This window comes from Pseudoliparis swirei, chromosome 19, assembly GCF_029220125.1.
Source record: "Pseudoliparis swirei isolate HS2019 ecotype Mariana Trench chromosome 19, NWPU_hadal_v1, whole genome shotgun sequence".
Taxonomy (NCBI): Eukaryota; Metazoa; Chordata; class Actinopteri; order Perciformes; family Liparidae; genus Pseudoliparis; species Pseudoliparis swirei.
In genome coordinates, this window is record NC_079406.1 from 22,354,288 (window position 1) to 22,380,818 (window position 26,531).

Below are 26,531 nucleotides of genomic sequence, written 5' to 3' on the forward strand. Positions count from 1 at the left end.
ACAGCGTATTTATGAATATTCCATATTGTAGTGCGTACTGTACGATCTCTTGATTTAATGACCCTCGGCTCCGTTTTTCGAGGAGCAACTCGAGCGTCGGCTCGGACTCGTTGCATGAAGTGTTGACAACCGCGGCACTGATGGGACACAGGTGCGCTGTGTACGTCTCGAGGAACACCCAAAGATGGATATGGATTTATTGCATGAATAAATTTAACTAAAAAACAGATGCGAGCGGCAGAGCCGCTGCAGATCGAGCCGTCACATCTGGTTTGCTTGTCTTTCTCCTCGGAGCGACGGTTTCAGCCGTTCTAGTGACATCTGTTGGAATCAGCTCGCAACTTTGTATTCAGAGTTGATGGATGCAAACTTCTCACGAATCAAAGGTTTGTCTAACTAGTCATATTTAAATAAAGTAGTAAACACTTGGCGTGTGTGAAACAAGACCGTTGCGATGTCCTTTTTTATACTTAATATAATCTGTGTTTAAGTTCATACCGCATGGGCAAAGGTGAGGAGTGGAAGCACACTCAGTGTCAGTGTGCTTACAGAATGATGTTTACTTACGTTGTTGCAACGCAGACACTGCACTCAGTTCCTCATGGAGGACCCTGATGATTATTTTCAATTCATCATTTGGTCCATAACACAGCAGAACAGAGTGAAATCTGCCCAAAGTGACCTCTTCATATGTTTTGTTTTGTCCGAGCAACGATATGAAATTCACTGCAATAAAGTAAAGCGGTGAATTTGATTGATTAATTATCTAAATTGTAAATGGTAAAAATATGTAAGTTGTTAGAACTAGTCTTTTCACAGCTAGACCTATCCGCGGATGTTTTTTGTATATTTTGAGACCTGCGTTGTTTTCAGTTCTTATCATTCTTTAATTGTTCCTTTGTCAATCATCAATTATGATGATCAATCATAGTATACAGTATTATGTTTATTATTAATTAAGTGATAACAATTGAGTTTAGACATGAATAAGACACAAACTTCACCTTTCCACAGTTTATTTCTTTTTAAAATAATTCATACAAATGCATACAGTCACAAACCTATCTTTGTCAGGTTGTCAGTTTTGACCAAAAATAATGATATTTACTGTAGAATATAGAATATGTATACTGTATATTGCTACGCCTAATACTTTACCATAAAGGGGACCACGGTAGGCCACAGTGGACTGTGTGTTACGACCAGGGATGGAATTTCAGAAAGCACCTGGACACTTGAAACAGTTCACCCTAAAATCCAAAATACATATTTTACCTCTTACCTGTCGTGCTATTTATCAAATATTGCAGGAACTCATGTTGGATATCCTACATGAAACTACTCACAACATGGTCGATGGACTATTTTGAGTAACCAGGTTTTTCAAATGTTTTTGTTTTGGCGCTTTGAGTCCCAAAAGCCGAGAGCCATAGTCACATTATGTTTGAGAGCAGGCAGACATCTTTACAGCTGATATTTCCCAAAACTAAGGAACTCACGCCAAAACAGTCTAGATTGTAAACAGCACTGCTGTCAACAGGTCAGACATGTATTTTACATTTTCTTTTGGTCGAGGGGGCCTGTCCCTTTAAAAGCGTGTGTTGTTTTTACTTGTGGCCCCCATCCGTTTGAATGGGGAATGCTTAAAGTTTAAATCGGGAAGTATTAGCAAAGAGTTTGCCCTCCCCACATAACGACATCTGACGAGGAACGATTAATACTCAAATCCAAACTATTCCAGCATTAGCTGGCTGTTGTGAGTCAGTGACATGTACATATCACCTCTGTAACTTCTTTACTCGACTCTGGCCAGTGAGAACTCAGACCTACTCGCCAATGGGTCGTGAAATTTCCATCCCCGATTGCTACTTTTACTACCTCACCGTGGAGAAGACCAGGCAGGCAACAGTGGACTGTTTTTCACTACTCAGCTGCTGGTAGAAGGGGATCCACTTAGCGGTCCTGCTCACATCAACAACACTTGACCTGGAATCAGTGAAACCAGATGGAAAAAAAGAGTTTCAGATCGTGTTGACGTGACGGCATCTTGTTTACGTGTTGACGAATGCCAACGGCGAGCGCGCAGATCGCCGGGTCAGCGTGCTGCCGTCGATTTAAAGTCCAGTTCGAAGCTCTTTTTGGCGTTTTTACATCGTGTTTTGTCGTGTGTTCCGACGGCGGTCTTTGTAATGACGCCTTGTGGAGGGTGCTAGCCACCGCCCCTTCTCCCAGCGCTGCTTTTTTCAGACACAGATACAACCAAGTCACATGACACAGGCAGGCAGAACACCATATGTACACATAGACACAGAGGCCACAGAGGGCGGCTAAACGGTACACTCGGGAAGGACCCATCATGAAATGGGAAAGGAATACGAGAAGAAAGAAAATGACGCAATGAAACGTCTTCACTGATCAAACTGGCTGTTGAGTTTTTTTTTTTTTTTTAAGTCTTGATCAGAAATATTAGAAATGTGGGTGAACTTCAAGGACGTAGCTGTTCCTCATCAGTCGGTACCCATTACCTGTTCTTTTACCGGATGAGACAATCTGATCTGCACAAGTGAGTTTCACTTCAAATAGAAACCACGATGGTTTTGGTGGAGAGCAAAGCATTGGAATAACTGATTAAAAGAGTTTTTGATGCAGTTTTTCCCCACGACTTCCGATTTGACCGATCCATAGCATGAAGCAACATGCTGTGCATCATTAGTAAACCTCGCTGTGCTGTTTATGGTGTGGCGATTTGGACAATGAGTGTGTGAAATGGTGGAAGCACTGGATGTATAGACATGAAGACGACAATAATGACCTGCTACAAAATATCAGTGCATTGCTTTGTACATAACCTGCTTTGTCCTTTGAAGCAATGAACCCAACCACTCTTTTAGAAGTGTTCCCAACCAAGCATACCATTACACCGCCTCCCGACAGCCTCTCTTCCCACAACCCCCTCCACATGGGTCAAACATTTACAAACAAGTCCCAAGAGCAAAATCGCATGCCCCTCAAACATATCAAACAAAAATCAAACATGAGATCAAATCAAGCTCTCGTTAAAGTTCTTTGCATCTAATGTAGCAGGACGCGAAAAGGCAAGCAGGTAGAAAAACAAAAGCACTAAGTGGCATAAAAAGGTATATTTAAAACAAACTTAAAAAATAATATACCAACTGCGGAAACTTAATTTCCTGAGATGGTGTGCAAAAAGCTGCCTCTTTTTTTTCTGGAGGGGGTGGGGGGGGGGGGGCTTGGGGGCTTGTTCATTTGAGGACACATAAAACGAAGAAGAAAAAAAAAGATATTGTATTCTCAAACCAGTTTGGCTACGTCGAGAGATCGCACAACCCTTATTTTTGTTGGGACTGGCATCCAAATATCAGTATCTTCTTGCCGTGAGTCTAAAAACTGTACACAGACAGGTGACATTCGTTTCATAACAGACTACTTTTGCTTGTACATCAAACTAAGGAAAGGACACAGAAAACTAAGGAAAGGACACAGAAAAAGAGAGAAAGACATGAAACCTGCCCCTCTAACTTTGGACACACTACAGACAGCAGAATTTTATGCAGAACTTCCCAAATCAACAGATATATGTGATTGTTATATTTTTTTTACCTCTGGCAGTAACTCGACGACTGTAGTTGTCGCGTGGGGATCATCCTGTGGATCTGTACAGTCCGTTTGGAGCAGAGGACAACGGTCCTGCTCTTTGAATGGCGCACCTGACAGCTATCCACTCCTCTTCATCATCCTCTTTGATCGTTACCATCATCGTTTTCTTCTTTGGAGTATGAACCGGCTGCTGGGAACCAATTTGCCAGAGTGTCTAGAATCGATTGTTACTGGGACCTCAACCTGTCCGTCTGACTCAACCCGTCTGATAACAACACGTCACTATGGAGCTTATCGCTATGATCCTGGTTGCCAGGCCAACCTCCTCCGGTCACCAGACAACACAGGCAAGCGTGTGTGTGTGTGTGTGTGTGTGTGTGTGTGTGTGGCTACAGTTGGTCACTCGGATACTGCTCTCTGTCGCCCTCTGGTGGCTTGACTGTATTTTGTCCGGGGGACAGGGCATGAGGAGGGTGTGTGACGGCGGGCGGGAGGGTGTGTGTGATGGGCACGCCGCCGGGCACGATGCCTTCAACTGGTGGCAGGAGGACGGCCGCTTGCAAGCTCACCACTCCTAGGGGATACCTAGAGAGAAGAGGGGGAGGAGAGAGAGAGAGAGAGAGGGAGAGACGCAAAACTGAGTCATCAAAGTAAACCTGAAACAAAAATTACAAACATGTGACCTTGTTTGGACCTCAACAGACACATTGCAGGAGGCCTCCATTAAATGCCAATTGAATATGAATATGTAGAGCTTAATATTGTTTAGAATACTTTGGTGGTGTAATACCGCAGCATACTTTAGTACCACAGAGTATTGAAACTCCATACAGTTGGCGACTCGGAACATTCATTTAATTTTTAAATGTTGAAAATAGGATCCTACACTTCTGGATCAGAAGGCAGCTCAATAGACTCTTTTCCAAAAGACTCTTAGTAAATATCTACATCTTTATCACAGGGTTTCCATGAAAAAGTTGTAAAGTCCATGCCAAAATTAGATAGTTTTTTAAATAACATTTAGTTTACCGCCTTGTTATATTTTGTGTAATATTGATAGAAAGAGAAGAACCCTATTAAAGCATTACTTCTCATCAGCGTCAACAACATTATGAGATCACCGCAACTAATGATAATTGTTTTCATTGACGATTTATTGTCAATAATCAGTGATGGTCAATCAGTCAATTATTATTAAATCTCAGAAAAAAATAAAAAATGACCATCACAAAGTCTGAGTGACACATTGTTATTCTAACACAGCACTAATATTCTCTATATATCAGTTCTCTTCTGTCATTGGTACATTTATAACCGGCACATTCTCTACTTTCAAGATATTTGGCCGAACTTATCAATCACTTTACCAGGGTTTGGGGGAGAAAAATCAAACTGCACTGACCACTACTGGTTTCTTTATCCTGATGATTATTACCTATAAGCCCCGTTGAGCTCGGGGTGAACGGTAGCTGGGTCAACACCTGCCCAGTGGTTATTCTGGGAGAGGAACTCCTTATTCACACAGTTCTTCAAACTGTCTGGGATACGACCTGAAAAGTAGAGAAACGGGAAAAAGAAAAAGAAAGGGAGAAATATGATGCGCTAGCAGAGAAATCAAGTAAATTCACACTGGGGAAGCGTTACTGCACTCACTAAACATTTTCTACAGAGAAAAGAAATGTCAGACCAGATGAAACGGGTCAGCGGTAAAAAGACTGAGCCACTGGGGGAAACCACGAAGGAGAATATGGGATGGAAAGAAGCAGAAAAGGAGGATAGAAAGAAAGAGAACAAAAGAAAGAAAGAAAGAAAGAAAGAAAGAGGCAGACTGGAAAAATGAGGACTTGCTAAAAGTCTAAGAAAAACGGCGAATGCTCGACTGCAATAAAACACCCCAAAATATCTATTTTTAGCGCGTGTGCGTTGGCGCTACCTGTGATAGCCCTTCGGATCTCCCTGGCGGCCTCTTCTCTCATCTCCAGCGAGGCCTGTTCGCTGTACCAGGCGGCGTGCGGGGTGCAGATCAGGTTGGGAGCGTCCTTCAGCGGGCCCTGACTGAAGCTGGCAAATGTACAAACACATCAGACACAGCTGCAAACAAAATCACCAGATAGGGCGCGCGCACGTGCGTGTGTGTGTGTGTGTGTGTCCAAGGTGAATCTTGCATTTGCTTTGATTTGTGTAAACAATATAATGATTATTTATCTGGAACAAGTTTGGTCTTTAATCTTTTGGGACATTATTTATCGTAATAACAATGGTCCTAATTCCTAAATGCCATGACAGCGTAACATATATTGTGGAGCATTATCGTCGGCTACAAATAACACAGGAACGTACTTGAAGTATTACCTCTATAGGTAAATATATAAACACCACCAGATGTTGAATTATTTGAGTATTATAGACCTCCTATAGAAGATAAAACCACCCAAAAAAGAAATACAACATAAGATACATCCGGTTCAGAAAATGTCCGTCAAGCGTTTAAAAAATGTACTTGTGATTCATGAGTGTGTCTGCAGCGACATAAACACCAACCAGAGAGGGTGTTACCTGAAAGGCTCGGTCTCATGGACATCCAGAGCAGCTCCACGTATCCTCCCCTCCTTCAGGGCCTGAGCCAGGGCCTTCTCGTCCACCAGGCCCCCCCTGGCCGTGTTCACCAGGAACGCCCCCTGGCGCATCTTTAACACACACACACACACACACATTCAGATCTAATAGGTCAGAGCTTCACCTGGTGAACACTTTATATTGATCTACATTGAGAGAACAAGGCTGTTATGTCATATTCTATTGATCCCTGTGGAGGTTTATTCCCTTTCACCTGCACTCTTCCAGCAAGCACAGAAATACTTGAAAGTATATCCTGTGTCTAGGGATGAAAATGGTCCCCAGGTTTAACCCTTGTGTTGCCTTCGGGTCATTTTGACCCGAATCAATATTACACCCTCCCCCCGCCTTCGGATTAATTTGACCCCATTCAATGTTTAATGTCGGTGTTCTTTCGGTAGTCAACAAACAAACATAAAGTGCCTCACACTTAAACTTGGAAAACAATATTAATTCTAATAATTTTCTGGAGGTTTTAATTGCTGGTGTCAAATTGAACCCAAATGGTAAAATATGTTAGTAAATATAAAGGTAACAGGAGGGTGAAACATTGAATCGGGTCAAAATGACCCATAGGCGGGGGGAGGGTGTAATATTGATTCGGGTCAAAATGACCCGAAGGCAACACAAGGGTTAAACCTGGAGATGAAGGGCCAACCCATATTTCAGTCATCATATGCAGTGAAGAATCCTCATTCATCTGTATGCCGGCGGGCTTCCCCGAGTATCCGCTTCTTTAATATTTATGGTCATGTGATGCAGGGATAAATAAATCATTCAAGTATGCGTATAAGGGCTCATCACTCTGTGTGTGTGTGTGTGTGTTCTGCTGTCCCTCCACCTGTTTGATGGTGAAGTCGTTGATCAGGTGGTGGTTGTGTTCATTGAGGCTGCAGTGCATTGAGACGCAGTCGGAGTGGAAGAGCAGGTCCTGAGGAGAGACACAGGGAGAGTCGCCAAGGATAAAGTACATCAAATCCAAAACACGAGATATAAAACATCATAAGATAATAACGACAGTACGATCAGTTAAAGAAAACATCAAATGCAATTAGACAGTGCCCACTGCTTCATGGTTTAGTAATCGATGAAGATTAAAGAAGACAACCTCAATTATTTTTAGGTAATAAAGGAAAAGGAAATAAACTGGAAATCAATTAGCTTCTAGTGTTTTTGGCCCCACCACTCGGTTCCTGCTCGTGTCTGGTAGATGTGGTATTAAGTCATTGAAATGGCTCCACAAGCCGGTCGTAAAGCTGTACAGGTGTGGATGCTTCTGAATTTAAAATATGTACTTCATCTTTTTAATAATCTGTGTGTCTGTGAATGGAACACAAAAAGTGCTGGAAAGGGTTTGAAGGTTGCTGATTTCTCTGAGACTAAGTTGCCCCTCTTAAGCATGAGTATGTTTGTGTGTCAGTCAGTCAGTCCGTGTGTGTGTGTGTGTGTGTGTGTCTGTGTTACCTGTAGTGTGGTGACCCTCTGGAGTCCCAGGGATCGTTCTACCCCGTCGGCCAAATAAGGGTCATAGAAGATCACATTGAAGCCGAAGGCCTTGGCTCGCAGGGCGACAGCCTGGCCCACTCGACCTAGAAACACACACACACACACACATTACTACACTCACAGGAGCATGTGAACAAAAAGTGCATTTGACATTGTATACAGGGTTCGTACGGTCATGGAAAACCTGGAAAAGTCATGGAATTTTAAAATGGTAATTTCCAGGCCTGGAAAAGTCATGGAAAATACTTAAATCACAAAAGTTTTGGAAAAGTCATGGAAATGTGTTATATTCACATGTTCATTTACGTCGAGTTTAAAATAATTCATATGTTTTTGAAAGGAAGACTCAAATTATAACAGATTTGCACATAAAGGATAATAGTTTGATTAAAAGAATAAACATTTATATAAGTGTTTCTAAGAATAAACATGTATAGTAATGTTTATTCTTTTAATCAAACTATTGTCTCATTCATTTGTTTCATTTAAGGTATATTGTATGCTTTGTAGTGCTGTGAAAAATAACGCGTTAATTCAATTACAGGTTTAACTAGTTATTTTTTTTAAACGCATTTAACGCATTTAACGCATGCGCAGAATGATCTTCCAATCCGTCTGTTGTTGGTCGTCGGGACGAAAAAAAAGTCACTTGCAAAATGAGCTTCCAATACACCACTTCAATCTGAACTATGTCCGCTCTCATGCAGACGGTCTGTTCATCGGTAATGATCCTTCCGCAGGTTCACCTCCGGAAACCTTGTTACGACTTTTACTTCCTGTAGATCAGGGTCTCAACACGTCGATCGCGACCTGCCAGTCGATCGCGACGTAGTGTTGGTAGATCGCATGACATTAAAGAGATTGGCCGCCCCTGACATGTTCTCTATAGCACGTCTTTGTTCTTTTATTAAACTAAACGTCTGTTGTTGATCGTATCTCCACAGCAGCATGTCATTTCTGTCTCTTCGTGTTGCGTTAACACTTATCGATCTCCGTCTCGCGCCACAGAGCTCCGTCGCGCATCGGGACCGAGCAAAAAAAAAAGTGACTTGTCAAGCTGTCCACCCGTCCGGCCGGTGAGGTTTCAGCTTTGCAGCGGTGTCCCCGCCGTCTCTTTCATCACGGCCCAGTTCATGAAGAAAACCCACACAGTCAGTTTGCCTCAGCAGCTGCTAGAGGAAGACTAGAGGCCTTTAGATTGTATCATGGTGGAGTTCATGGTTGACAAACAAGAGAAACATGTTCTGTTTAACCCTCCTGTTACCTTTACATTTACTAACATATTTTACCCTTGGGGTCAATTTGACCCCAGCAATTAAAACCTCCAGAAAATTATTAGAATTAATATTGTTTCCCAAGTTTAAGTGTGAGGTACTTTATGTTTGTTTGTTGACTACCTAAATAGCCCTTTAAATAAATAAATAAGTTGATATTTCTTATATGTTTGACACAGTGAAAAACAGCCTGGGGTCAAATTGACCCCAAAGAACACCAACATTAAACATTGAATGGGGTCAAATTGACCCGAAAGGCAACAGGAGGCTTAAACATTCTGTTTAGGATGAAGATGTATTAATGTTCCATATGGAAGAAAACTGCTAAATAACTGCTGAGTTGCAGCACCATTGTATAGAAGAATGTATAAATGTATATATCCGTCTTTTGTCATAAATCTCTATGTTCTCACAAAATATACCGAGAATATCGGTAATATGTGATTAATCATGATTAATCCACAAAAACCTGTGATTAACCCGATTAAAAATTTTAATCGTTTCACAGCCCTAATGCTTTGTAATTCTCATTGTTTGAATACTACATTTTCAAAAAGTTTTCATGTACACACCGAGATTTCAGTTTGGTCATGGAAATTTGGTTTAAAGTCATGGAAAAGTCATGGAAAAGTTATGGAATTCCATTGGTCAACATGTGTACGAACCCTGTGTATTAGGCATTAACTTCTTGGTAAGTGCATTTAGCTGAGCTAAGGACACAACATTTAAATGGGAAAGAGACGAAAAATCCTTTGATTAGAAACTTCAGTCCAACGATACCCTCCGTAAACAAAATGAACACAACGAAAACCTCCTTCGCCGTGCGACAGCAGCATGTGTCGCTCGGTCACGCTCATGGTCCCCAGAAGATGGATCCTGATGACTAGATCATCTGACTTTTACTCTAGTTTACTCAAATGTCTCAACAATTTGATCCAGACATTCATATCTCTCAGGGTGAATTTAATTTCATGGATTTATTTCTCATGTTCTGTTCACTGCTTCAGTGATAAATCTGATATGATATGATATGATATAATATTTCTTTATTTGTCCCACAGTGGGGAGATTTAAAAAATGATGGTGTCAATATTGAGTTATTTTACTTAAGTAAAGGTCCCAATACCTCAATGGGAACATTCTCTCTACAAGTATAATTTATGAATCCTACTTAAGTATAAGACTTTATAGACAGTAAGTTGATGCTTTTCGTATGTTTTTTAAATATCCATCCGACATATAGTTAAAGTAGAAAAGAAAAGTTGAACATTTCCATCTGAAATTTAGGAAATATAAAGTTTAATAAAATAGGATACTCGATTACAAAAACCTCAAAACTGTACTTTACTAACTTGTACACTAATATATATATATATATATACACACAGTTATATAAACTGTATATATATATGATGATGGATATGTCACTCTTGCCTGTCTTCAAAACTTGAGAGCCCTGATATACTATATATCTGCAAACAACTCTTTGCTTTTATAGTAGTTTGTAGCATTAGCGCCGTTAGCTTTAAGCCGCCAGCTCAGGCTCCGCCATGTTGAGAGCCGTTTAGAGTCAATGGAAAAGTCTCCAATCTGGTTTTATGAGCTTCAAGTCCGGTACCCGTTAGCATCTTACCGTTCATGCTGCCTGTCGACTCTTTGTGTTCACAACAGTACGATGAGTCGGGCTCGAGTCACATGAATGTTGTTACTCACCGAGCCCGATGAGTCCCAGTGTCTCTCCCCGGATCCTCGCGGCTCCTGACGCCACCTCTCGGATCTGCTCCACGCTCTGGACCCGCGTGCCCTCCCGGAGCGCCTGGGCATAAACAACAACGGATGAGTACACGCAGATATCATCGAACATTACAGGTCAACACGCAAGGCCCGAAGTCTAAATCCTTTTCGATGCTGTGATAACGTACACTCAGTCTTAGTGGCGGTTACTTCAAACTGATTTGAGGAACAAACCATTTGTACTGTAGCGTCTCCATCTCACATCAACGCCCCTCAACTACAGCGACATTCTCAAGGAGAGCTTATATTGGAATAGAATAGAATATACACTTTTATTAATCCCAAAGGGGAAATTAGTTCTCTGCATTTAACCCATCCTTAGTTAGCAGTGGCAGGCGGGCTGCGGTGGCCCGAAAGGAAAGGGGTTCAGTGCCTTGCTCGAGACACACTCCGCCTTGCACCAGGGGGAGGGAGGGATCGAACCCACAACCCGCGGAGCAGCTCTTGCCCCTCTTACCCACCTGACGATTGCTTTACACCTGTAGCCAATACATTGAGAGTTGGTTCATTTAAATCCGTTTCATCAGCCACGCATCGACACCTACCTGGTGCAGCCAGGTGGTGCGTCGGTACAAGGTGAGGATGTGACACAGCGTCGAGTCCGCCGTCTCCTCCACCGAGGCCGCCGGCATATTACACACAGCTATGCCTATTGGACCAGAAAAACAGATACGGATTAGTCAAAAAATCTTTTTGGCAGCCATTTGATGAAGTTAGGCGAAAAGCTGTTCTCGGTCGAGAAGTGCAGACCCAAGATGTCGTGTCAGCAATTTCCTCTGGCTGCTTTCAAATTGCAGAGCGTCTTGGTGGAAGGAGATAGGGGGACGTTAGTAAAGCTCTGGCTGTTGCAGGACAGACGGGAGTTTAATAAATAAATAAAAGAAGCTTTACTCACTTCATATTTTTATAGCAGACTTCTATCAAACATGGCAATACCTATTGGCATCAGAAAAAAAACAGATTTTGGGGGGGTTGGTCAAATTAGCTGTTGAGTAGTGGTGGAATGTAACTCAAGAGCTGCACTTGAGTACAATGTGGAGGACCTTGTGCGTAGAGTGTTTCCAGTTTATTCTATTCATCTGACAGCTTTAGTGACCGGTTAATAATACAGATAAACATCAACTCGTACCTTTTAATTAAGCTTCCTAGCATTAAAAAACAATTCAAATGAGCTCCACCGTTACCAGCTGCAACATTAATGAGGATGCGTATACATGCATATATAAAAATATACAGTTATGTATATTATATATTGTGTTGCTATTTTTTCTCGCGTCGAAGATCTGATGAACCAAACTGTCTATTTGTTTGTTGTGGCTCGTTGTTTATGTTAATCAATGCTGTCGCAACAGTTGGAATTCCACACTTTTGCTTGTAATTGAAGGTGGAACTAATAACATCAGCAATGGCTCTCTTCCTTTTCGGGGTGGCAGTCGACTCGCCCAGCGTGCGCAGCTGAGCCCGGCTCCGGAACAATCAAAGCGTGGCAGCCTGCTGTGAAAAGTAGCTTCGGAGTGAAATGGCGATTTATTGAAAAGTCACATGTGTTTAAACCTCAATTTTAGGAGAATGATGTTAGTAAACAAATATTCCGGTTTGAGCTACTTGATTATACTTTCCCTGTTTACATGGAAGGTTTCTGTGATGGGTATTGAGGACGGAAAACACAACAACTCATAGTTGCTCTCCACTAAAATAGTTGCACATGACCAACACCCACTGTCACTTCCTGTGTGTGTGTGTGTGGGTGTGTGTGTGTGTGTGTGTACGTGTGTGTACGTTCTCACCCAGTTCCCCGGCAGATTTGATGTCGATGTTGTCGTAGCCGCTGCCGATGCGGACGATGATGCGCAGACCTTTAAACTTTTCCAGGTCTTCTCTCATCAGAGTGATGGTGTGGTACATCAGAGCTCCTACAGCTTCATTCAGCACCTGTAGACACACACACACACACACACACACCGTTAAGTGCATATTTGACATATCCAACTCAGTGGAGCCTTAGTTTACCTCTGTGCTTAAACACACCAAGTCATAAATGAGTGTCTGTTTGCAGAGTATTATGATTGTGCTTTGAGTTTGTATATCACTGAATAATGTTGCGTGCGTTGTGTGTCGCCGTGAGCGTGCACAAGTCAAGCGTAGCTTTGCGGGAACAACTTTGAGTGAGCGGCCAGAGTTCAGTCTCAGTGTTTCTATAAAATCACTATCTCAGTTGAGGAATTTCTTTATTTTCCAGGATATGCTGTTTATTTCTTTCTCTCATCCTGTTTTTTAATATCACTGCCAGCGTGGAATGACTGCTCTTCCTGAATATTACCATGGCAACTAAGCGTTCAGAACCACAGGCATCAAGATCTGCCCCCGTCGAACAGAAGTGCCTCTTATCAGCAGGGATCTAATTCACGTGGGATCCTCGCTGGCTCCTAAGCTCCGAAACAACGGCTCATTGTTTTAATTGAAAAATTAAAAATGATGACTCAACAGCAGATCATTTGATTACCTCCTATCGAATAGCAGTACATGGCGGTGTCTCGAGTCACCTTTTTAATTGGTTCTCCGTTAATCTGACAATCTTCTTCCGCTGTTGCCAGCCCTCCTCCTCGTGTGTGTGAGAGAGGATGAAAATGACATGCGGTTCAATTACAATAAAGAAGCCCTTTTAATAACACAATGAGGTAGCTGCTTACTTCAGAGCCAGGGAGAGAGAGAGAGAGAGAGAGATAGTGAGCGAGGGAGAGCCATCTGTTTCTCCCACTCTGAGGGTTACTTCAGTGGGCCTGCGTGGGCCTGGCATACAAACCCTTGTAGAATCCATAGCGACGGTGGCCGGACCCGAGCCTGACCCACATCTTAAGTTTGCTCTCTGCACTCTTCCTTTTTAATCCCTCCACTTCTCTATTCCCTCAGATTTATTGTCCTTAATACAGAGCCACTATTCTTTAATGAGGCCACTGTGCTGATGCTACCTTCATGTCAGGAGACTGGCAATAAACAGAAGCTTCCACGCATTATTGCAAGGTGGTCCCCCCCCCCCCCGGTATTGTGTTATGCATGTAGATGTTGTTGCAGTCAGACACTCCTGATACGTCCAACTCAGAGTTGCACATAGAGGCTGATGTGAATGAAATGAAGTCTGACTGAAATTACGTGATGTAAGGTCGAGGTCAGACAGAAAATGGTTAAATATGTTAAACGACAGGAAAAGAAAAGACTGGAGCCCACTGATGGATGTGCAACCTTTTTTATCGTGCTAACAGACTAATGTTGGTTGGTTGATGGTTTTAACTTACTGGAAACGTAAGCATCCGGGATTTCTGACGGGATGTTTTGAAGCTGTAAGTCAAAGTTGAAGCTTGGTTCCCGATTTAAACGTGTGCCCTGAAGTGGAGTTTGGATTAAGCTGATCGTGATGTGGAGAGGATCATATATATAGTATATAAATATCGATTTGATGCAGCTTACTGTGTGTGTGTGTTCATGATCTCGTTCGGTGCGTTACCTTCTCGTGGATCTCCTGTGTGGACTGAGCGTCACAGAAGGCGACGGTCGCGACGTCCTTCAGGATGGGCATCTCCACCGTGCAGTCGCGTCCGTCCAGCAGCGCCACCAGGGGGCGCGGGTGCATGGGCCCGTTCATGATGGGGGGCCTGATGCCTGAACACAAGCAGGAAAGAGACAGAAGTGAAGATGATGAAAACCAAAATGGAAATAGTCTCTAGACACACATTCGATCAGCACCATTTTCTATTATTGTTTATCAATTCTTCCCTCATTTATTTGAATTTTTCCTGCTGCTGGGTCGAGATGACGCCCCGCTTACGTCTGCATCCCATAATGTTTCTGCTCTGGACTGATGCAGTTGCTATGACAACTTGTTTCACAACATATTCCTTTTAAAAGTTATTTCTTCAGTTTAATTAGAACTACCTTGAATTTCGCTGACTCTTTGAAGCAGGCAGTAATTGGGAAGATGGATGAGGAGGGCTCATGCTGGGAGAGTATTATAAAATACTTGCCCTTGAAACGTGCCCTCAAACCTTCAGGATCTTCCCGTCCAATTCAACGTAATCCTTTTGTTTTTCATCCTGTTCACATTGTCTTAATTACATACTCATATCTGAAGAGAGTGTAAGTGCTCGCCCCGGCGGACCACTGCCAGTGGATCTTGGGAGCCACTTACTTGGAAAGAGCGGGTCGATCTTGACCAGAAAACAAATGAGCAAGCAGCCCGAAGCACCACATCATGTCTCGATGTTCTCCTCACAGCATATCTTTGTTTAAATTGAGTGTTCATTTACAAACAGGCAAAGGGTGATATACTGCAGCTCTAAATCCATCAACATGCCACTTAAGATGATAAACGCCAGCAGACATATCGGTACGCTCATGAGACAGGAAGCCAGAACCTGGAAGCTAGCTGAGGTCTGTCAGCATGGGAATAAGAGTGAACCCCTTCAACCATTCGGCAGGATGTTTTGTTAAATTGTCTCCTCAGACGAGACCATTACTCCTTACAGGAGGATAAGTGGCATTTAACAAGGCAGATACGCCTGGCAACCCCACTAGAGGGCCGGCGCTCAGGTTCAACAAGAGCAGTGGTCGATGGGGGTCGCGTTTATTCCTTTTCATTAACTGTTTCCTCCCACTGCAATGTGCTGGGATCTCCCGGTTCGACTCCCTTCAGGTAACCGTGGAGTTAATGATTCCAGATCACTGACGGAGAACCAAGGCATCTGGAAGACGGACGGATTCAGAGGGAAAATGTAATTGGGTCACCTTGACGTGCAAAGTCTTGACAGGCCTCTTAAGCCCTGCAGATGAAACGAGTGCAGAGGTAAGCTGACGGGACCCGTCGCTCATCCCTTACTCCTCCGTCTGAGACAGGCTGACATCTCATATGAGCAACCACCTCCGTCATTCCACCCAAAATATTCCCCCTCAAACTTGATCCCGGCGAGATGAATACACACCTGGTATCCTCTCAGTTTGACCATTTTTTTTCCAGTTGCATCGGGCGAACTTCCCATGAAGGTATTCAGTATTTCTTGAACCAGTCTTCAAAATCAGCATTCTACGGCCCGCGCAATGTTTTGAATGCCATGTATCCCTCAGAATCACACTTGTGGAAAGAAGTCTGGCAACTCCAAATCTGAGAAATGGTCTGGAAAACCTGGGCTATATTTCTCCTCACGTTAGTGACTCCACGTTTCCCACAATGTATTTTGACAATCTTCAGAAAAGAGGCGTTAACCTTTTGCATTTATGTGGCAGCTGTCTCCAATCTAGCCTGATTGGCAGCTGTCTCTAATCTAGCCTGATTGGCAACCAGTCAGCAGCCGATGCTGCTCATATGAAAGGGCAGCAGAGCTGGAGGTAGGGGAGAGTGAGCAGAGGCGCAGTCTTGCGGTCTGCTGTGTGTGAAACAAATAAAACCTCGTTGGTTGTGGCTTGTCCTTGGAGCTTTTGGGGGAAACCCACGGGTGATGGCCAGAGAAGCGTCACACGTTGGGCTCCAGTGTGACGCTTCTCTGGCCGTCACCCGTGGGTTTCCCCCAAAAGCTCCAAGGACTAGCCACAACCAACGAGGTTCCGTTAGACAACATGTTTTATTTGTATCACACACAGCAGACCGCAAGACTGCGCCTCTGCTCACTTGGCTCCTACCTCCAGCTCTGCTGCCCTTTCATATGAGCAGCATCGGCTGCTGACTGATTACCAACCAGCCAGCAGCCGAGGCCAGATTGGAGACAGCTGCCACAATTTACAATTACAGAAATGCCTAAATCTGCTCTATTAAACCCTTTATACTCGTGTGTCTTGTTCTTTCACAGCTAATGAAGGGAACATTTGTAGATCTGATGTCTTCTTGTATGACCGTTAAGCATGAGTGTAAAACAGATCACGAGGCGCCGCTGCTCTCTGATGTTGGAGGCCTCTGTGTTTTTAGTAGCAACATGTTTTCTACAGGCGATATAAATCAATGCTGTTGAACGTGATGCCACATCATCCACATTGGGCCAGTAACTACTACTGTGAGTTTACTTCCATGCATGTGCCAGTAAGTGAGGGCTGTGCTATGCTGGGCACCTCCCACGACTAAATAAGCCGCATGAATAATCTGAATGCAAAGCAGGAAAGTACTGGAGCACAGCAACGCTCCGTAGGACAGATGCAGATGGACGGTCCACGTCGTTCCCATCAAAAGTAAACTCTTATTTAGATGTATTTTGGGGATGATTTTTAAAAACATCTGTGGTTCTCTCTGGTTGTTGAGTGAGCCAGTGCATTGGGGAGATAATGTCGACAGTGCATATCTGGTTCACGCTCCAGTGTGCTTGAGTGTTCATGGTTTGTCAGCATTTAGAGAGAACAGAGAGGAAGCACGGGATATTTTGATATTTTTTAATTTTACAATTTTTCTAACAATACTTCACTTCTAATTTTCAAAAACTACACGTTAATTTACAAACAACATACGTCTGACCTATTTTTAAACCCGCACATACTTCCTCCTGCATGTGTGTGGCGGCAGTGGAGCGTGGGAGAGCTCCTGTACCCAGGGAACGCATCAGTGCAGAGAGCGTTTGGGATCACGGACTCAGTGCTGACATCTGCACAGGCAGTCGTAACAGTAGTTGGATGTGGTGACATAACATTTCTAACATTAGCAACTTCAGCAAAATCTGGGAATAATTACAGTAAGCACCTGTATTGTATTTTTTTTTTTTTTTAAAGGTTACAGTGTGAGCTTAATGTCAAATGGTTTTCTGCCTTACAGCATTTTGTAGCGCTGACAACCTGAACCTAAGATACAAGCACTTCCCCCCATGGTCAGAAGGTGCAGAGGAGAATGGACCGCCCAGATCCAGCACAATCCATCCCTGAATGTCTGTACCGTCCTCTTCTCCTTGTCGCAGCAGGAACTCTAAACTGATGAAGCAGCACCCACAGACCAATAGCGTGAAACTCAAATATTGCTCACAATGCCTCATGTGAGCTGCTAAAACATTAGCTTTCCATAACAGGATTCGCCTGGAGGCCAATACGCATACGCATTTACACATCAATACAAAATCAATGGTGCATAGCTGAGTAATCGGAATTCCGCAACAGCTAAAAAGTCCTCTGAACACGGCCGTCGCCGCGGCTCAGATGTAATCGCGAGTAGCGCTCCCGCCCGGAGGCGCCGCACTTTTCGGAGCTTTCATTTGAGCAGAAAACACAAAGCGTCCTTCAGAGATGGGCGGTAATACAAATCGAATGGGCATGATGTTCACTTGCACAGATTAAGGGAATCTGGTCATTCGGAGCAGTTGTGCAGCAGAGTGGCGTGTTTGGAGAGTAGCTGCCGATTATTATTTTTTTGCATCCGGCTCACACTCAGTCAGGGCGAGAGAGGAAATAGCTTTCATTCCAGCACCGAGCATGACCTTGAGAGGACCAGCACCGCTGACTGCGGAGTAGTACTCTATGATAAAACACCCATTTATTCTCTCTCTGTCTTTCCCCTCACACACACACACACACACACACACTCACACAAACGTCAGCACAATACTGCAAGTACAGTATTAATGCACTCCCTCTATTCCTAAAACACACACACTGAAATGGCTTTTATTGAATGCATTTTACTCGCTTTGTAGCCACATTAAACACTCATTAAAGTGTTCTTGTTATATTAAATAACTGCAAATACTGAGTTCCTAAACTCTAAAATATCTTCTCTCTCCACTCTCCCTCTCTCATTACATTACATACAGTGCTCTCTCTCTCTCTCTCTCCTATTGCCTTGGGGGTGGGTGACTGCTGGGACTTTTCACAATCTTGCCATCCACCCATGTTTTCTCTGCCCTGAGCTTTGAATCAGGATTCACCAACACATTTGGTAAACATTTTGCAGCAGCGTCCTCGAGTGGATCTCTAACATCCTCTGCTTTTGCAATATGAGCTTCAGGGCCCCGGGACTCCATGGACTCCCGCGATATGAAAATTGCATCTGTCGGAAAATTTGTCAGCGGACCAAAATAACGCTAAAGCTGTTCGACTGACGTTTAGGGACGGAAAAAGCATCGGCCGGATCGTGCGAGCCGGTGGGAAAGCCCTGCAGCGTGCACGTATCCAGCCGTCGCTGACCCGCTCACAAGAACAGCTGGGTCCATGTTTCGTCCCAGAGGAACGAGGCAATGTTATCGGACTGTCAGTCAGCGGAGACGATGATCGTGTGTTTTCAAACGTGCGGGTCAGAGGGAAGTCTGGCAGCCTGGATAGCGAGCGCTCTGCCACAACACGCTGCGAGGCCCGAATGTGGACCACAACAACCGCGAGTCGCACCGCACGCTCCTATGTTTCATTTACAGAGCATCTGCCGGGCTAGTCTAATAAATTAAATGTTTAAAAACAAACTTGTGAATACTTAGAATTCATAATAATATTTAATAATCAACTTGAGCTTTGGGAATTTGTGATGCAGAGTTTTTTAAAATTATTTTCTGATATTTTCTGGATCAAGATATTTAGGCAATCAATCAATGATGAAGATAGAGCTAAAACATTTCATTTATTGTCCAATCAATTAAAAATTCTGATAACCGATTCCATTGTTTAGGCCAGTTGGCTAAGTCGGGCCTCTGCTAGTTCCAGCTTCGAAAATATTATGATTTGCTACTTGTTTAAATCATTTAAAATCAAATATATTTGGGTTTTGGACTGTTGGTGAGACAAAATAATATATTTGAAGATGCCGTTTTACAATTTTGTGTACATTTGATACAGCAAAGGATTCATCAATAAATGGATAAAAAAATAAGCTGATTAATTGATAATGACAATAATACTTCATTGCGTCACCACATAAACCGTTATCATGTATTTTGCGTTGACCACGCCGCCCACAACACACGCCACAGCCGCAACACGAAGGCCTTTCACACATATTGGGACCAAAGTTCCCTGAACTAAAAGTCTCTTCTTGAGTCTCCGGTGAAATGCGAGGGAACCTCGGCAGCACGACGCGTGAGCCGGAGACGGGAGCGTCGCTGTCGGCACCTGTGATCAGTCGGCCGTCTGCCGCCGTAGCGACCGACAGCGCGGCTGATTCATCACGTCGCCGGCTCCTCTGGCACGCAGCGACGTGGCGTGGTTGAAAAGCTCCCGTATCCTCGTCTGTCACCCCCCTCTGTGCTGCTCTCGCCATCCCTCCATCTCTTGTTGATTCACTGTCAGATCTCCTGCTCTCATTTCAGGCTGCTTTCCCCCGGCTTTCCTCATCTCTCTCTCTCGCCGTTTCCTTTCATTCCTCCCGTCCTGTCTTTCTCTCCAGCAATAACAGGGTGTCCGCGGGTCCTTAAAAAGTCTTAAATTGCTTTTCCAAAAAATAAGGCCTTAAAAAGTCTTAAATTGTCTTAAATTCAGATTGGATTGGTCTTAAATTTTTTGGGTGTCATGTCACTGCGAATATGAGGCAATCTGTTCCGCCAGGTCTAATATTTTGCTCCGGTCGCTCTGCGGTGTCTCTGGTGTCACCGGGGCCACGCCCCTTCTCTTAAAGGGGCCCCGCGTATTCGGTCCCATCCCCTACAACGTGAAGTATCGGCTACTTTAGAAAACATGGCAGGATGCAAGTTCAACAACGGCTTGAAAAGAACGAGTGTTTCTGGTCACGGTCGGTGAAATGCTTCTGAAGCTGCGTTATGTGTCGGGAGACTTTCCAGCGGTGGAATCTCACGTGCAGAGCAAGAAGCACAGAGACTAGCGAAGGCTGCCAGCATCCCGCGGGGCTAGCTCCTGCTCCGCCGCTAGTTCCTGCTCCGCCGCGAGCTCCTGCTCCGCCGCCAGCAACGATGTAAACGCTACAACGCTGGAGGTCACCGGAGGAAATCCAGCGCCGTGCAACAAAGAGCTCATCACCGAAGTCCAACGCTGCAGTGCGTTCTTCATTCTGTTCCACGAGACTCTGGACCAGACCACCGCGAGCAGACAGCTGGACTTCATGTGCTCTTGGTGAAATGACCACGTCCCGTCAGGATCCTCTGGAGCTCATGGGCCATGACACACCCAGGACCTACTTCAGCACCTCAAAGTAAGTCTAACATAAATATATGTATTAACTAACCTCATGTATATGAGTATGTGTTTCATATAGTTAAGCTTTACTCGTGTGTCAAGTTAATAACAGCTATGCATAGGCGCACTACACATTAATTAGACTAACACAAAATAGTTTTAGAATGGTAGTAGAGTGGTGTTTACCTGTCAATATGTCTACATAGTTTTCACTAGACTCAAGAGATGGCTCGTGTTGCTTAATTTGTAAAAATAGTTTTCATTCATATTTATCCAGTCTAACATTAAAGTGGTGGTGTCATGAAGAGATGTGTTGACTGTTGTTTGGCTAATGTCTGCCTTTTTTTTCTTTTTTCCAGGAGAATGGACCAAATGTCAACTGGAAGTTTTTTTTATTCATATAGTTTGAAAAGGATTGTTTTCCTAGTATATTCACAAAAGCTCAGGAGGAGACGTATGAACCTGTGCACAAACATCCATCACATAGAGACATGAGAACTCTCACTCACACACACATACATTCTGTTATGTAAATGTATTTGCATTTTAAAAGCAGCTGGAATTGTTATTTATGTTATTTTATCGATTTTTTTGTTCAAAAGGAACTATGTTGCCCGTATTTTTTTAAATATATTTACTTGATGTTATAAGCATTTGTTCATGGGACCTAAATGTTCTGAAAATGTTGTATTAATAAATATAATTTACAACAGCAATGACATTTTTGTGTTATCCTTTCGCATTACACCATACTGTTCATTTTGAACAAACAGTGTGTTTAGATTAATGCATATTTCCACTTTTGATTTGTATTTCCATCACAAGTTAGGTCTTAAATTTTATTTAAACATGGTCTTAAAAAGTCTTAAATTTCACTTGTTTATTCCTGTAGACACCCTGAATAAGAAAAGCTCTGTTTTTATTTATATGCTTCTAAAAGGAAACACCTGAATGTCCAGGTACAACGTGTGAAGGTGGCCTGATGTTTCTTTTTGCCTCTCTATGGACACTTCAGTTCCCAATAAGGAAAGATGGACATCCATCAACACCAGTCCTCCCTCCTTTATATGCTCTCTCTCTCTCTCTCTCTCACATACACACACACCCTCAGCCCCACCCACATACACAGAAATGCAGTTACCAGCTCAGGATACTACCCGCGCAAATTAACATGAGTCACATGCAGTGGTCTCCAAGTGCCTGCATATCTCTCTCTCTCTATCTATTTTTCTCTCTCTCTCTCTCTCACACACACACGGACTGTTTTTCGCAGACACACACAGAAACAGTACTGTATCAGCAAGACAGTTCAGGTTTGTCAGCTTTTTGTTCCCCGGCAGCAGAACAGACAATGAGATAACAACCGAAGGAGCGGCAACAATAATGTTTGGCAGCGGCTTCGTCGCGGCGGCCAACTTGGAGTCAAAGTTTGATATTGCATACGCTAGTTCCAGGCGGACTGTTATTTTCTGATCCCTCAATTCTAGACCAGTTCTACTTGTGTGTGTTTTTTTGTCAACAAGAAGGTGAATAGACACCGGTTACGGTTTGAAAGCTCAGTGTTCCGCTTGATAGAAACCACACTAAATCAATGAAGCTCTACGAGGAGCCGCCCCACCACACCTTACTGCACTACATCAGGCAGCATCACACAACCCGTCCATGGGATTAGACAACACAGCAATTATATTGGAAAATAAGTTTCAGCCATTTAATTTTGGAGCTGTTTTAATTGCGGGACAAATATATATTATTTTAAAGCCGTAAGCTTCTGATGCACATGTAGCAAACGCAATAAAGGAAGCTAGTAAACACTTCCGATATGTACGAGGTCATCAACGAAGGATGTTGAGAAGCACGGTCTTCAACAATACTTACACGACAGAAACTGCTACATTTTAAAAACAGGTTTTAACTGGATTATTGTCTGGCTGTTACATTGGATTAACTTGTAATAAGCAGAAGAACGTCACAATTACTTTAGAGGTTCTATCGGATTGGGTTCGCTGTGGACAAATGTGCCCATTAATGGATTAATAAAGCTACCAGGTATTTATTGTATTATCGATTAAGGGTTTTCAAACTGGCGCCCTGCGGTCCACAGGGGGTCTTTAAGTCAGTTCCCCATCAAAACTATTTTTATTTGATTGTTTTCACTTACTTGTGCTTCACACACTGGTTATTGCTGTGACTGCATATGAGGACTGTCTGGTTGAGCAATCGCAGTCGATTCAGAGTCAGACAGCAGGAACAGATGCACACACTGTTCACATTTAGTGGAGCTGTCACGGTTTAAAATGACATAATAATGAATAAAATCGTACAGTGGAGCATTTTATTCCAGACAATGCACAACTGGCAGCAGCTTGACGGCTGCTCTCTCTCTCTCGAATGCCTGATTCATGAACACAGTCTGAGCAAATCTCTCTGATCAGGTTCACCTATTAAGGAATAACAACAATGCGCTTGTGCTTTTCATTAAGCTCGAAGTGGAATACGTACTTATTGCTCTTATGGGATGTAGGTCTGCTATTTTTGATGATGCCACCCGTCTAGTCCTGCTTCTCAATCACATTTCCCTTTTTTTAACGAGATTTCTCAATAAAATGCACAGGTTGTTTCCAAGTAAAGTTAAATGTAACTAATCATTTCGGCTTGCCGTCGTTGCAGATGTCGGGCCTTTCAGTGAACATCCTTTTAGTTTCTGCTGGTCCATCTATCACCGCTGCTTCCCTCACAGCTCAAGCTCTTTCTTACGTGCATTAGATCGAATAGATTAAGCCTTTTCAATGCGTATCAGTGCGCACGGTCTCTTTGCTGAGCACTCGCTGCTTTATAGATTTATAAGTGCTGTCAGTTACACCTGCTCCAGTGTCTATTTTATGATTTATTGTTTCACAATAGTCAGGCTTACGAGTTCAAATCAAATCCTCAACTCAAATTGCTAAATAATAATGGAGGTGTCGTTAAAATGTGGGCTGTGCAATATAAAAAGTCAGTGTGTGCAATGTGTACATTAGCATGGTAGGTGGAAATTAATAATAATTTTAAAAAAATGGGAACCTCTATTCAACAATTTCAGAACAACGATGACTCCACTCCAACAAGTTCATTGCCATTGTTAATGCCTCTGTTTGGTCTGCGTCGTGCAGGTGTGTTTAACGCCTTGTGAACTATATGCACTTTCAAGTGAGGGGGGGGGGGGCTTGGGATTTGGTAACGTGTCTCAACGTGAGCAGTTTGCCTCCTTCTGGTGGGAAACTGCCTGGAGTTATTAAGAACAATATCATTACGTCGTACCTGTAACAAGCTTGCCAGATCTGTCCATGAGTTCAAACACGAAACCAAATCATGCAGTTTTCAATTCAGCGACCAGATTATACTTTCGCATTTTGTCGACAAAATATTCGATATTTGAAAGCGATTTCGGGGAGGGTGAGTGGCGTGCGTGCGCGTGTGTGTGTGTGTGTGTGTGTGTCAGCGATCGAGGCTTTTCTAATCAGATCAGACGCGTTTCAACACTTGTGGATCAGAGGACCCCTGCCTCCCGAAACATGAATCAACACATCCATCAATCACCCGGGACGACCGACTGATTGTACATCAGCGCTGAATGGCTCAATGATCTCCGCTGTGTGCTGCAACGGATCCGATGACCAGATGAGCGTCGCGGTTATTGACGGGCAGTGATTTGTGCGCCAGCGTCTTACAAACGTCAACCCTCTCTCAACCGTAATTCATATGGTCGTTATTCCTGTGACCTTGGCTTCTTTGAGCTGTTAGGGGCACAGTGAGGGCGGATGTGGAGATCACTCCAGAAGCAAAGAGGGGGGGGGGGGGGATCTGTTAAAAAAAAAAGATCATAGATACAACTTGAATCTTTGATGCCATCGAGAGACACAGCCCGCAGCCTGTTGATGACGTCACGGACTACAGCCGTTACAACGTCTTCTGGGAGAAACAACTTCCCAAATCCAGATTTAGATGACCAAATATATAATGATTCAGCTGAAGGGTCGATAATCATTTATCCTCACACCCGCTTCCTCCACTTCCTCCTCCCCCCCCCCCTTCTTATTCCTCAGCAGCACCTTGATCCCATTTTCTAGAAACGTCTTTTCCAGCCCCCTATCATAAGTAGCATCTGTCACCTGCCTGTGAATCCGGCTGTGTGGATGCATGTGGACACTTGAATATGTGTGTCAGTTGAGCTCCTTATGTGTGTGTGTTTGTTTGTGTGTGTGTGTGTGCATACATGTGTGTGTGTGTGTGCATACATGTGTGTCAAGGCAACCAACCGCTCTCCGTAAAAAGAAGCACAATGAAATGGAAATATGTGTCATGTCCTTGCTAGCCCTCGAAAGAGAGAGAGAGAGATCTATTTCTGTCGCCACAAATGGAGGTGTTCAAGCAGCCTTCAATAGCAGAGATGTGCCTCTTCACACACACACACACACCACTGGGAGCTAGAGAAAAGGCTAACCATTCAGCGAGACTGGCGCCGATAAGAAAAGATTATAGAGTGAGAGAGAATGAAGAAGAGAAGGAGGAAGAGGAGTCGGAAAAAGGGAGAGGAAGAGAGAGAGAGAGAGAGAGAGAGAGAGAAGGGGGAGGGGAAGAGGAAGGCAGAATAATGTAGAGTTCCTGAATATTGGCACACACACACACACACACACACACAGTGCCCGACATAAAAGCAGAGTGCTGGTTGTTTACCTAGAGGCATGCCTTTGTTGAGGAGATGTGAGCTTCCCATGGCGTGTCGGCGTGTTCCCCGGCCGGCCAGCACACAGCAGAACCCTTCGGTCTTCACACGGCAGACATGAACAGGAATCCAGTCAGCATATGGCGGCCGTGGCCAGCTACCTCGCTTCCCGTCGTCCTTCTCCCAGCCCCTTAGTGACAAGCATATACATGTGCTCCCCCTCCTTTCTCTCTCTCTCTCTCGCTCTCTCTCTCACACACACACTCTCTCCCCTTCCTTCCGTCCCCTTCAGTCGCCCGCTCTCTCTCGATCTGTTTTAGCCCTCCCTCCTTCCCTCCCCGCCTTCTCTAGCTCCCTCCCTCACCCTTCCTTTCTCACTTTTTATTACAGCAAATCTTTCTGTCTTTCCGTCTCTCTCTCTGCCTCGAAAAAAGAAACGTGCACACGCACTGAATGCATGCGCTGCTGCACATTTAAGAGAGAGAGAGAGAGTGTGTGTGTGTGTGTGTGTGAGAGAGAGCAGGAATGGGGAGGAGCTAACGCTGGCCAAAATTCATCTTTTGTTTCCTGAAAGACGGCAGGGAGGGAAAAAAATAAAGTGGAGTTATGCAATTACAAGTCTGAGGCGAGATAGGCAGAACTTGTTCCATCGGACAGCAGGAAGACAATTATAATTCATAATTATAATTAATTAGAACATGTTATGACTCTTTAATCTGTGTGTTTCCCGAACCAAAAGTGAATGGCTGGTTTTTTTTCTTTTTAATTCTACTTTGTAAGTTAACTTCTGCAATATAACAAATGTAGATCTGACTTCCAGGTGTGTTGGAGTTCATTCAGGATCTTCACACTGGTGATTTTATATTACGTTTTAATATTAAACCATTCATCTTTAGACTACTAAATATTACATTGTACTAAAATATTTCTAGAAATTCAGACTTTGGCAC

The 26,531-nt window shown here is 43.6% G+C and overlaps 2 protein-coding genes across 3 annotated transcripts in view; both read right to left on the bottom strand.

The window, feature by feature from the left end:
- The window catches only part of spon2b (spondin 2b, extracellular matrix protein), a 36,810-nt gene extending 33,112 nt beyond the window's left edge, over positions 1-3,698 (bottom strand). The window contains exon 1 of the mRNA XM_056439053.1: positions 3,622-3,698. The gene's annotated coding sequence lies outside the window, so the exon portion shown is untranslated. The remainder of the gene's footprint in view (positions 1-3,621) is intronic.
- Positions 1,000-25,802, bottom strand: LOC130209414 (C-terminal-binding protein 1). Of its 2 annotated transcripts, none has more exons than XM_056439048.1 (11): positions 25,593-25,801; positions 14,311-14,465; positions 12,596-12,740; positions 11,354-11,457; positions 10,728-10,830; positions 7,699-7,823; positions 7,076-7,165; positions 6,175-6,305; positions 5,552-5,679; positions 5,054-5,168; positions 1,000-4,203 (listed from the first exon to the last, which is right to left on the bottom strand). In XM_056439048.1, the coding sequence occupies exons 1-11, from the start codon at positions 25,630-25,632 to the stop codon at positions 4,008-4,010; spliced, it is 1,332 nt and encodes a 443-aa protein (XP_056295023.1). In that variant the 5' UTR covers positions 25,633-25,801; the 3' UTR covers positions 1,000-4,007. The 2 variants fall into 2 exon arrangements, with proteins under 2 accessions (XP_056295023.1, XP_056295025.1); XM_056439050.1 differs by having other exon boundaries at positions 4,116-4,203; positions 5,021-5,168; positions 25,593-25,802.
- Positions 25,803-26,531: the final 729 nt, after the last annotated feature.

Excerpts from the sequence above, each read along its gene's own strand:
- LOC130209414 (XM_056439048.1), bottom strand. The coding sequence starts at position 25,632 with ATGGGAAGCTCACATCTCCTCAACAAAGGCATGCCTCTAG. Across the intron at positions 12,741-14,310 it reads CACAGGAGATCCACGAGAAG|GTGCTGAATGAAGCTGTAGG; the intron begins GTAACGCACCGA and ends GTGTGTCTACAG. Across the intron at positions 5,169-5,551 it reads GATCCGAAGGGCTATCACAG|GTCGTATCCCAGACAGTTTG; the intron begins GTAGCGCCAACG and ends TCTACTTTTCAG.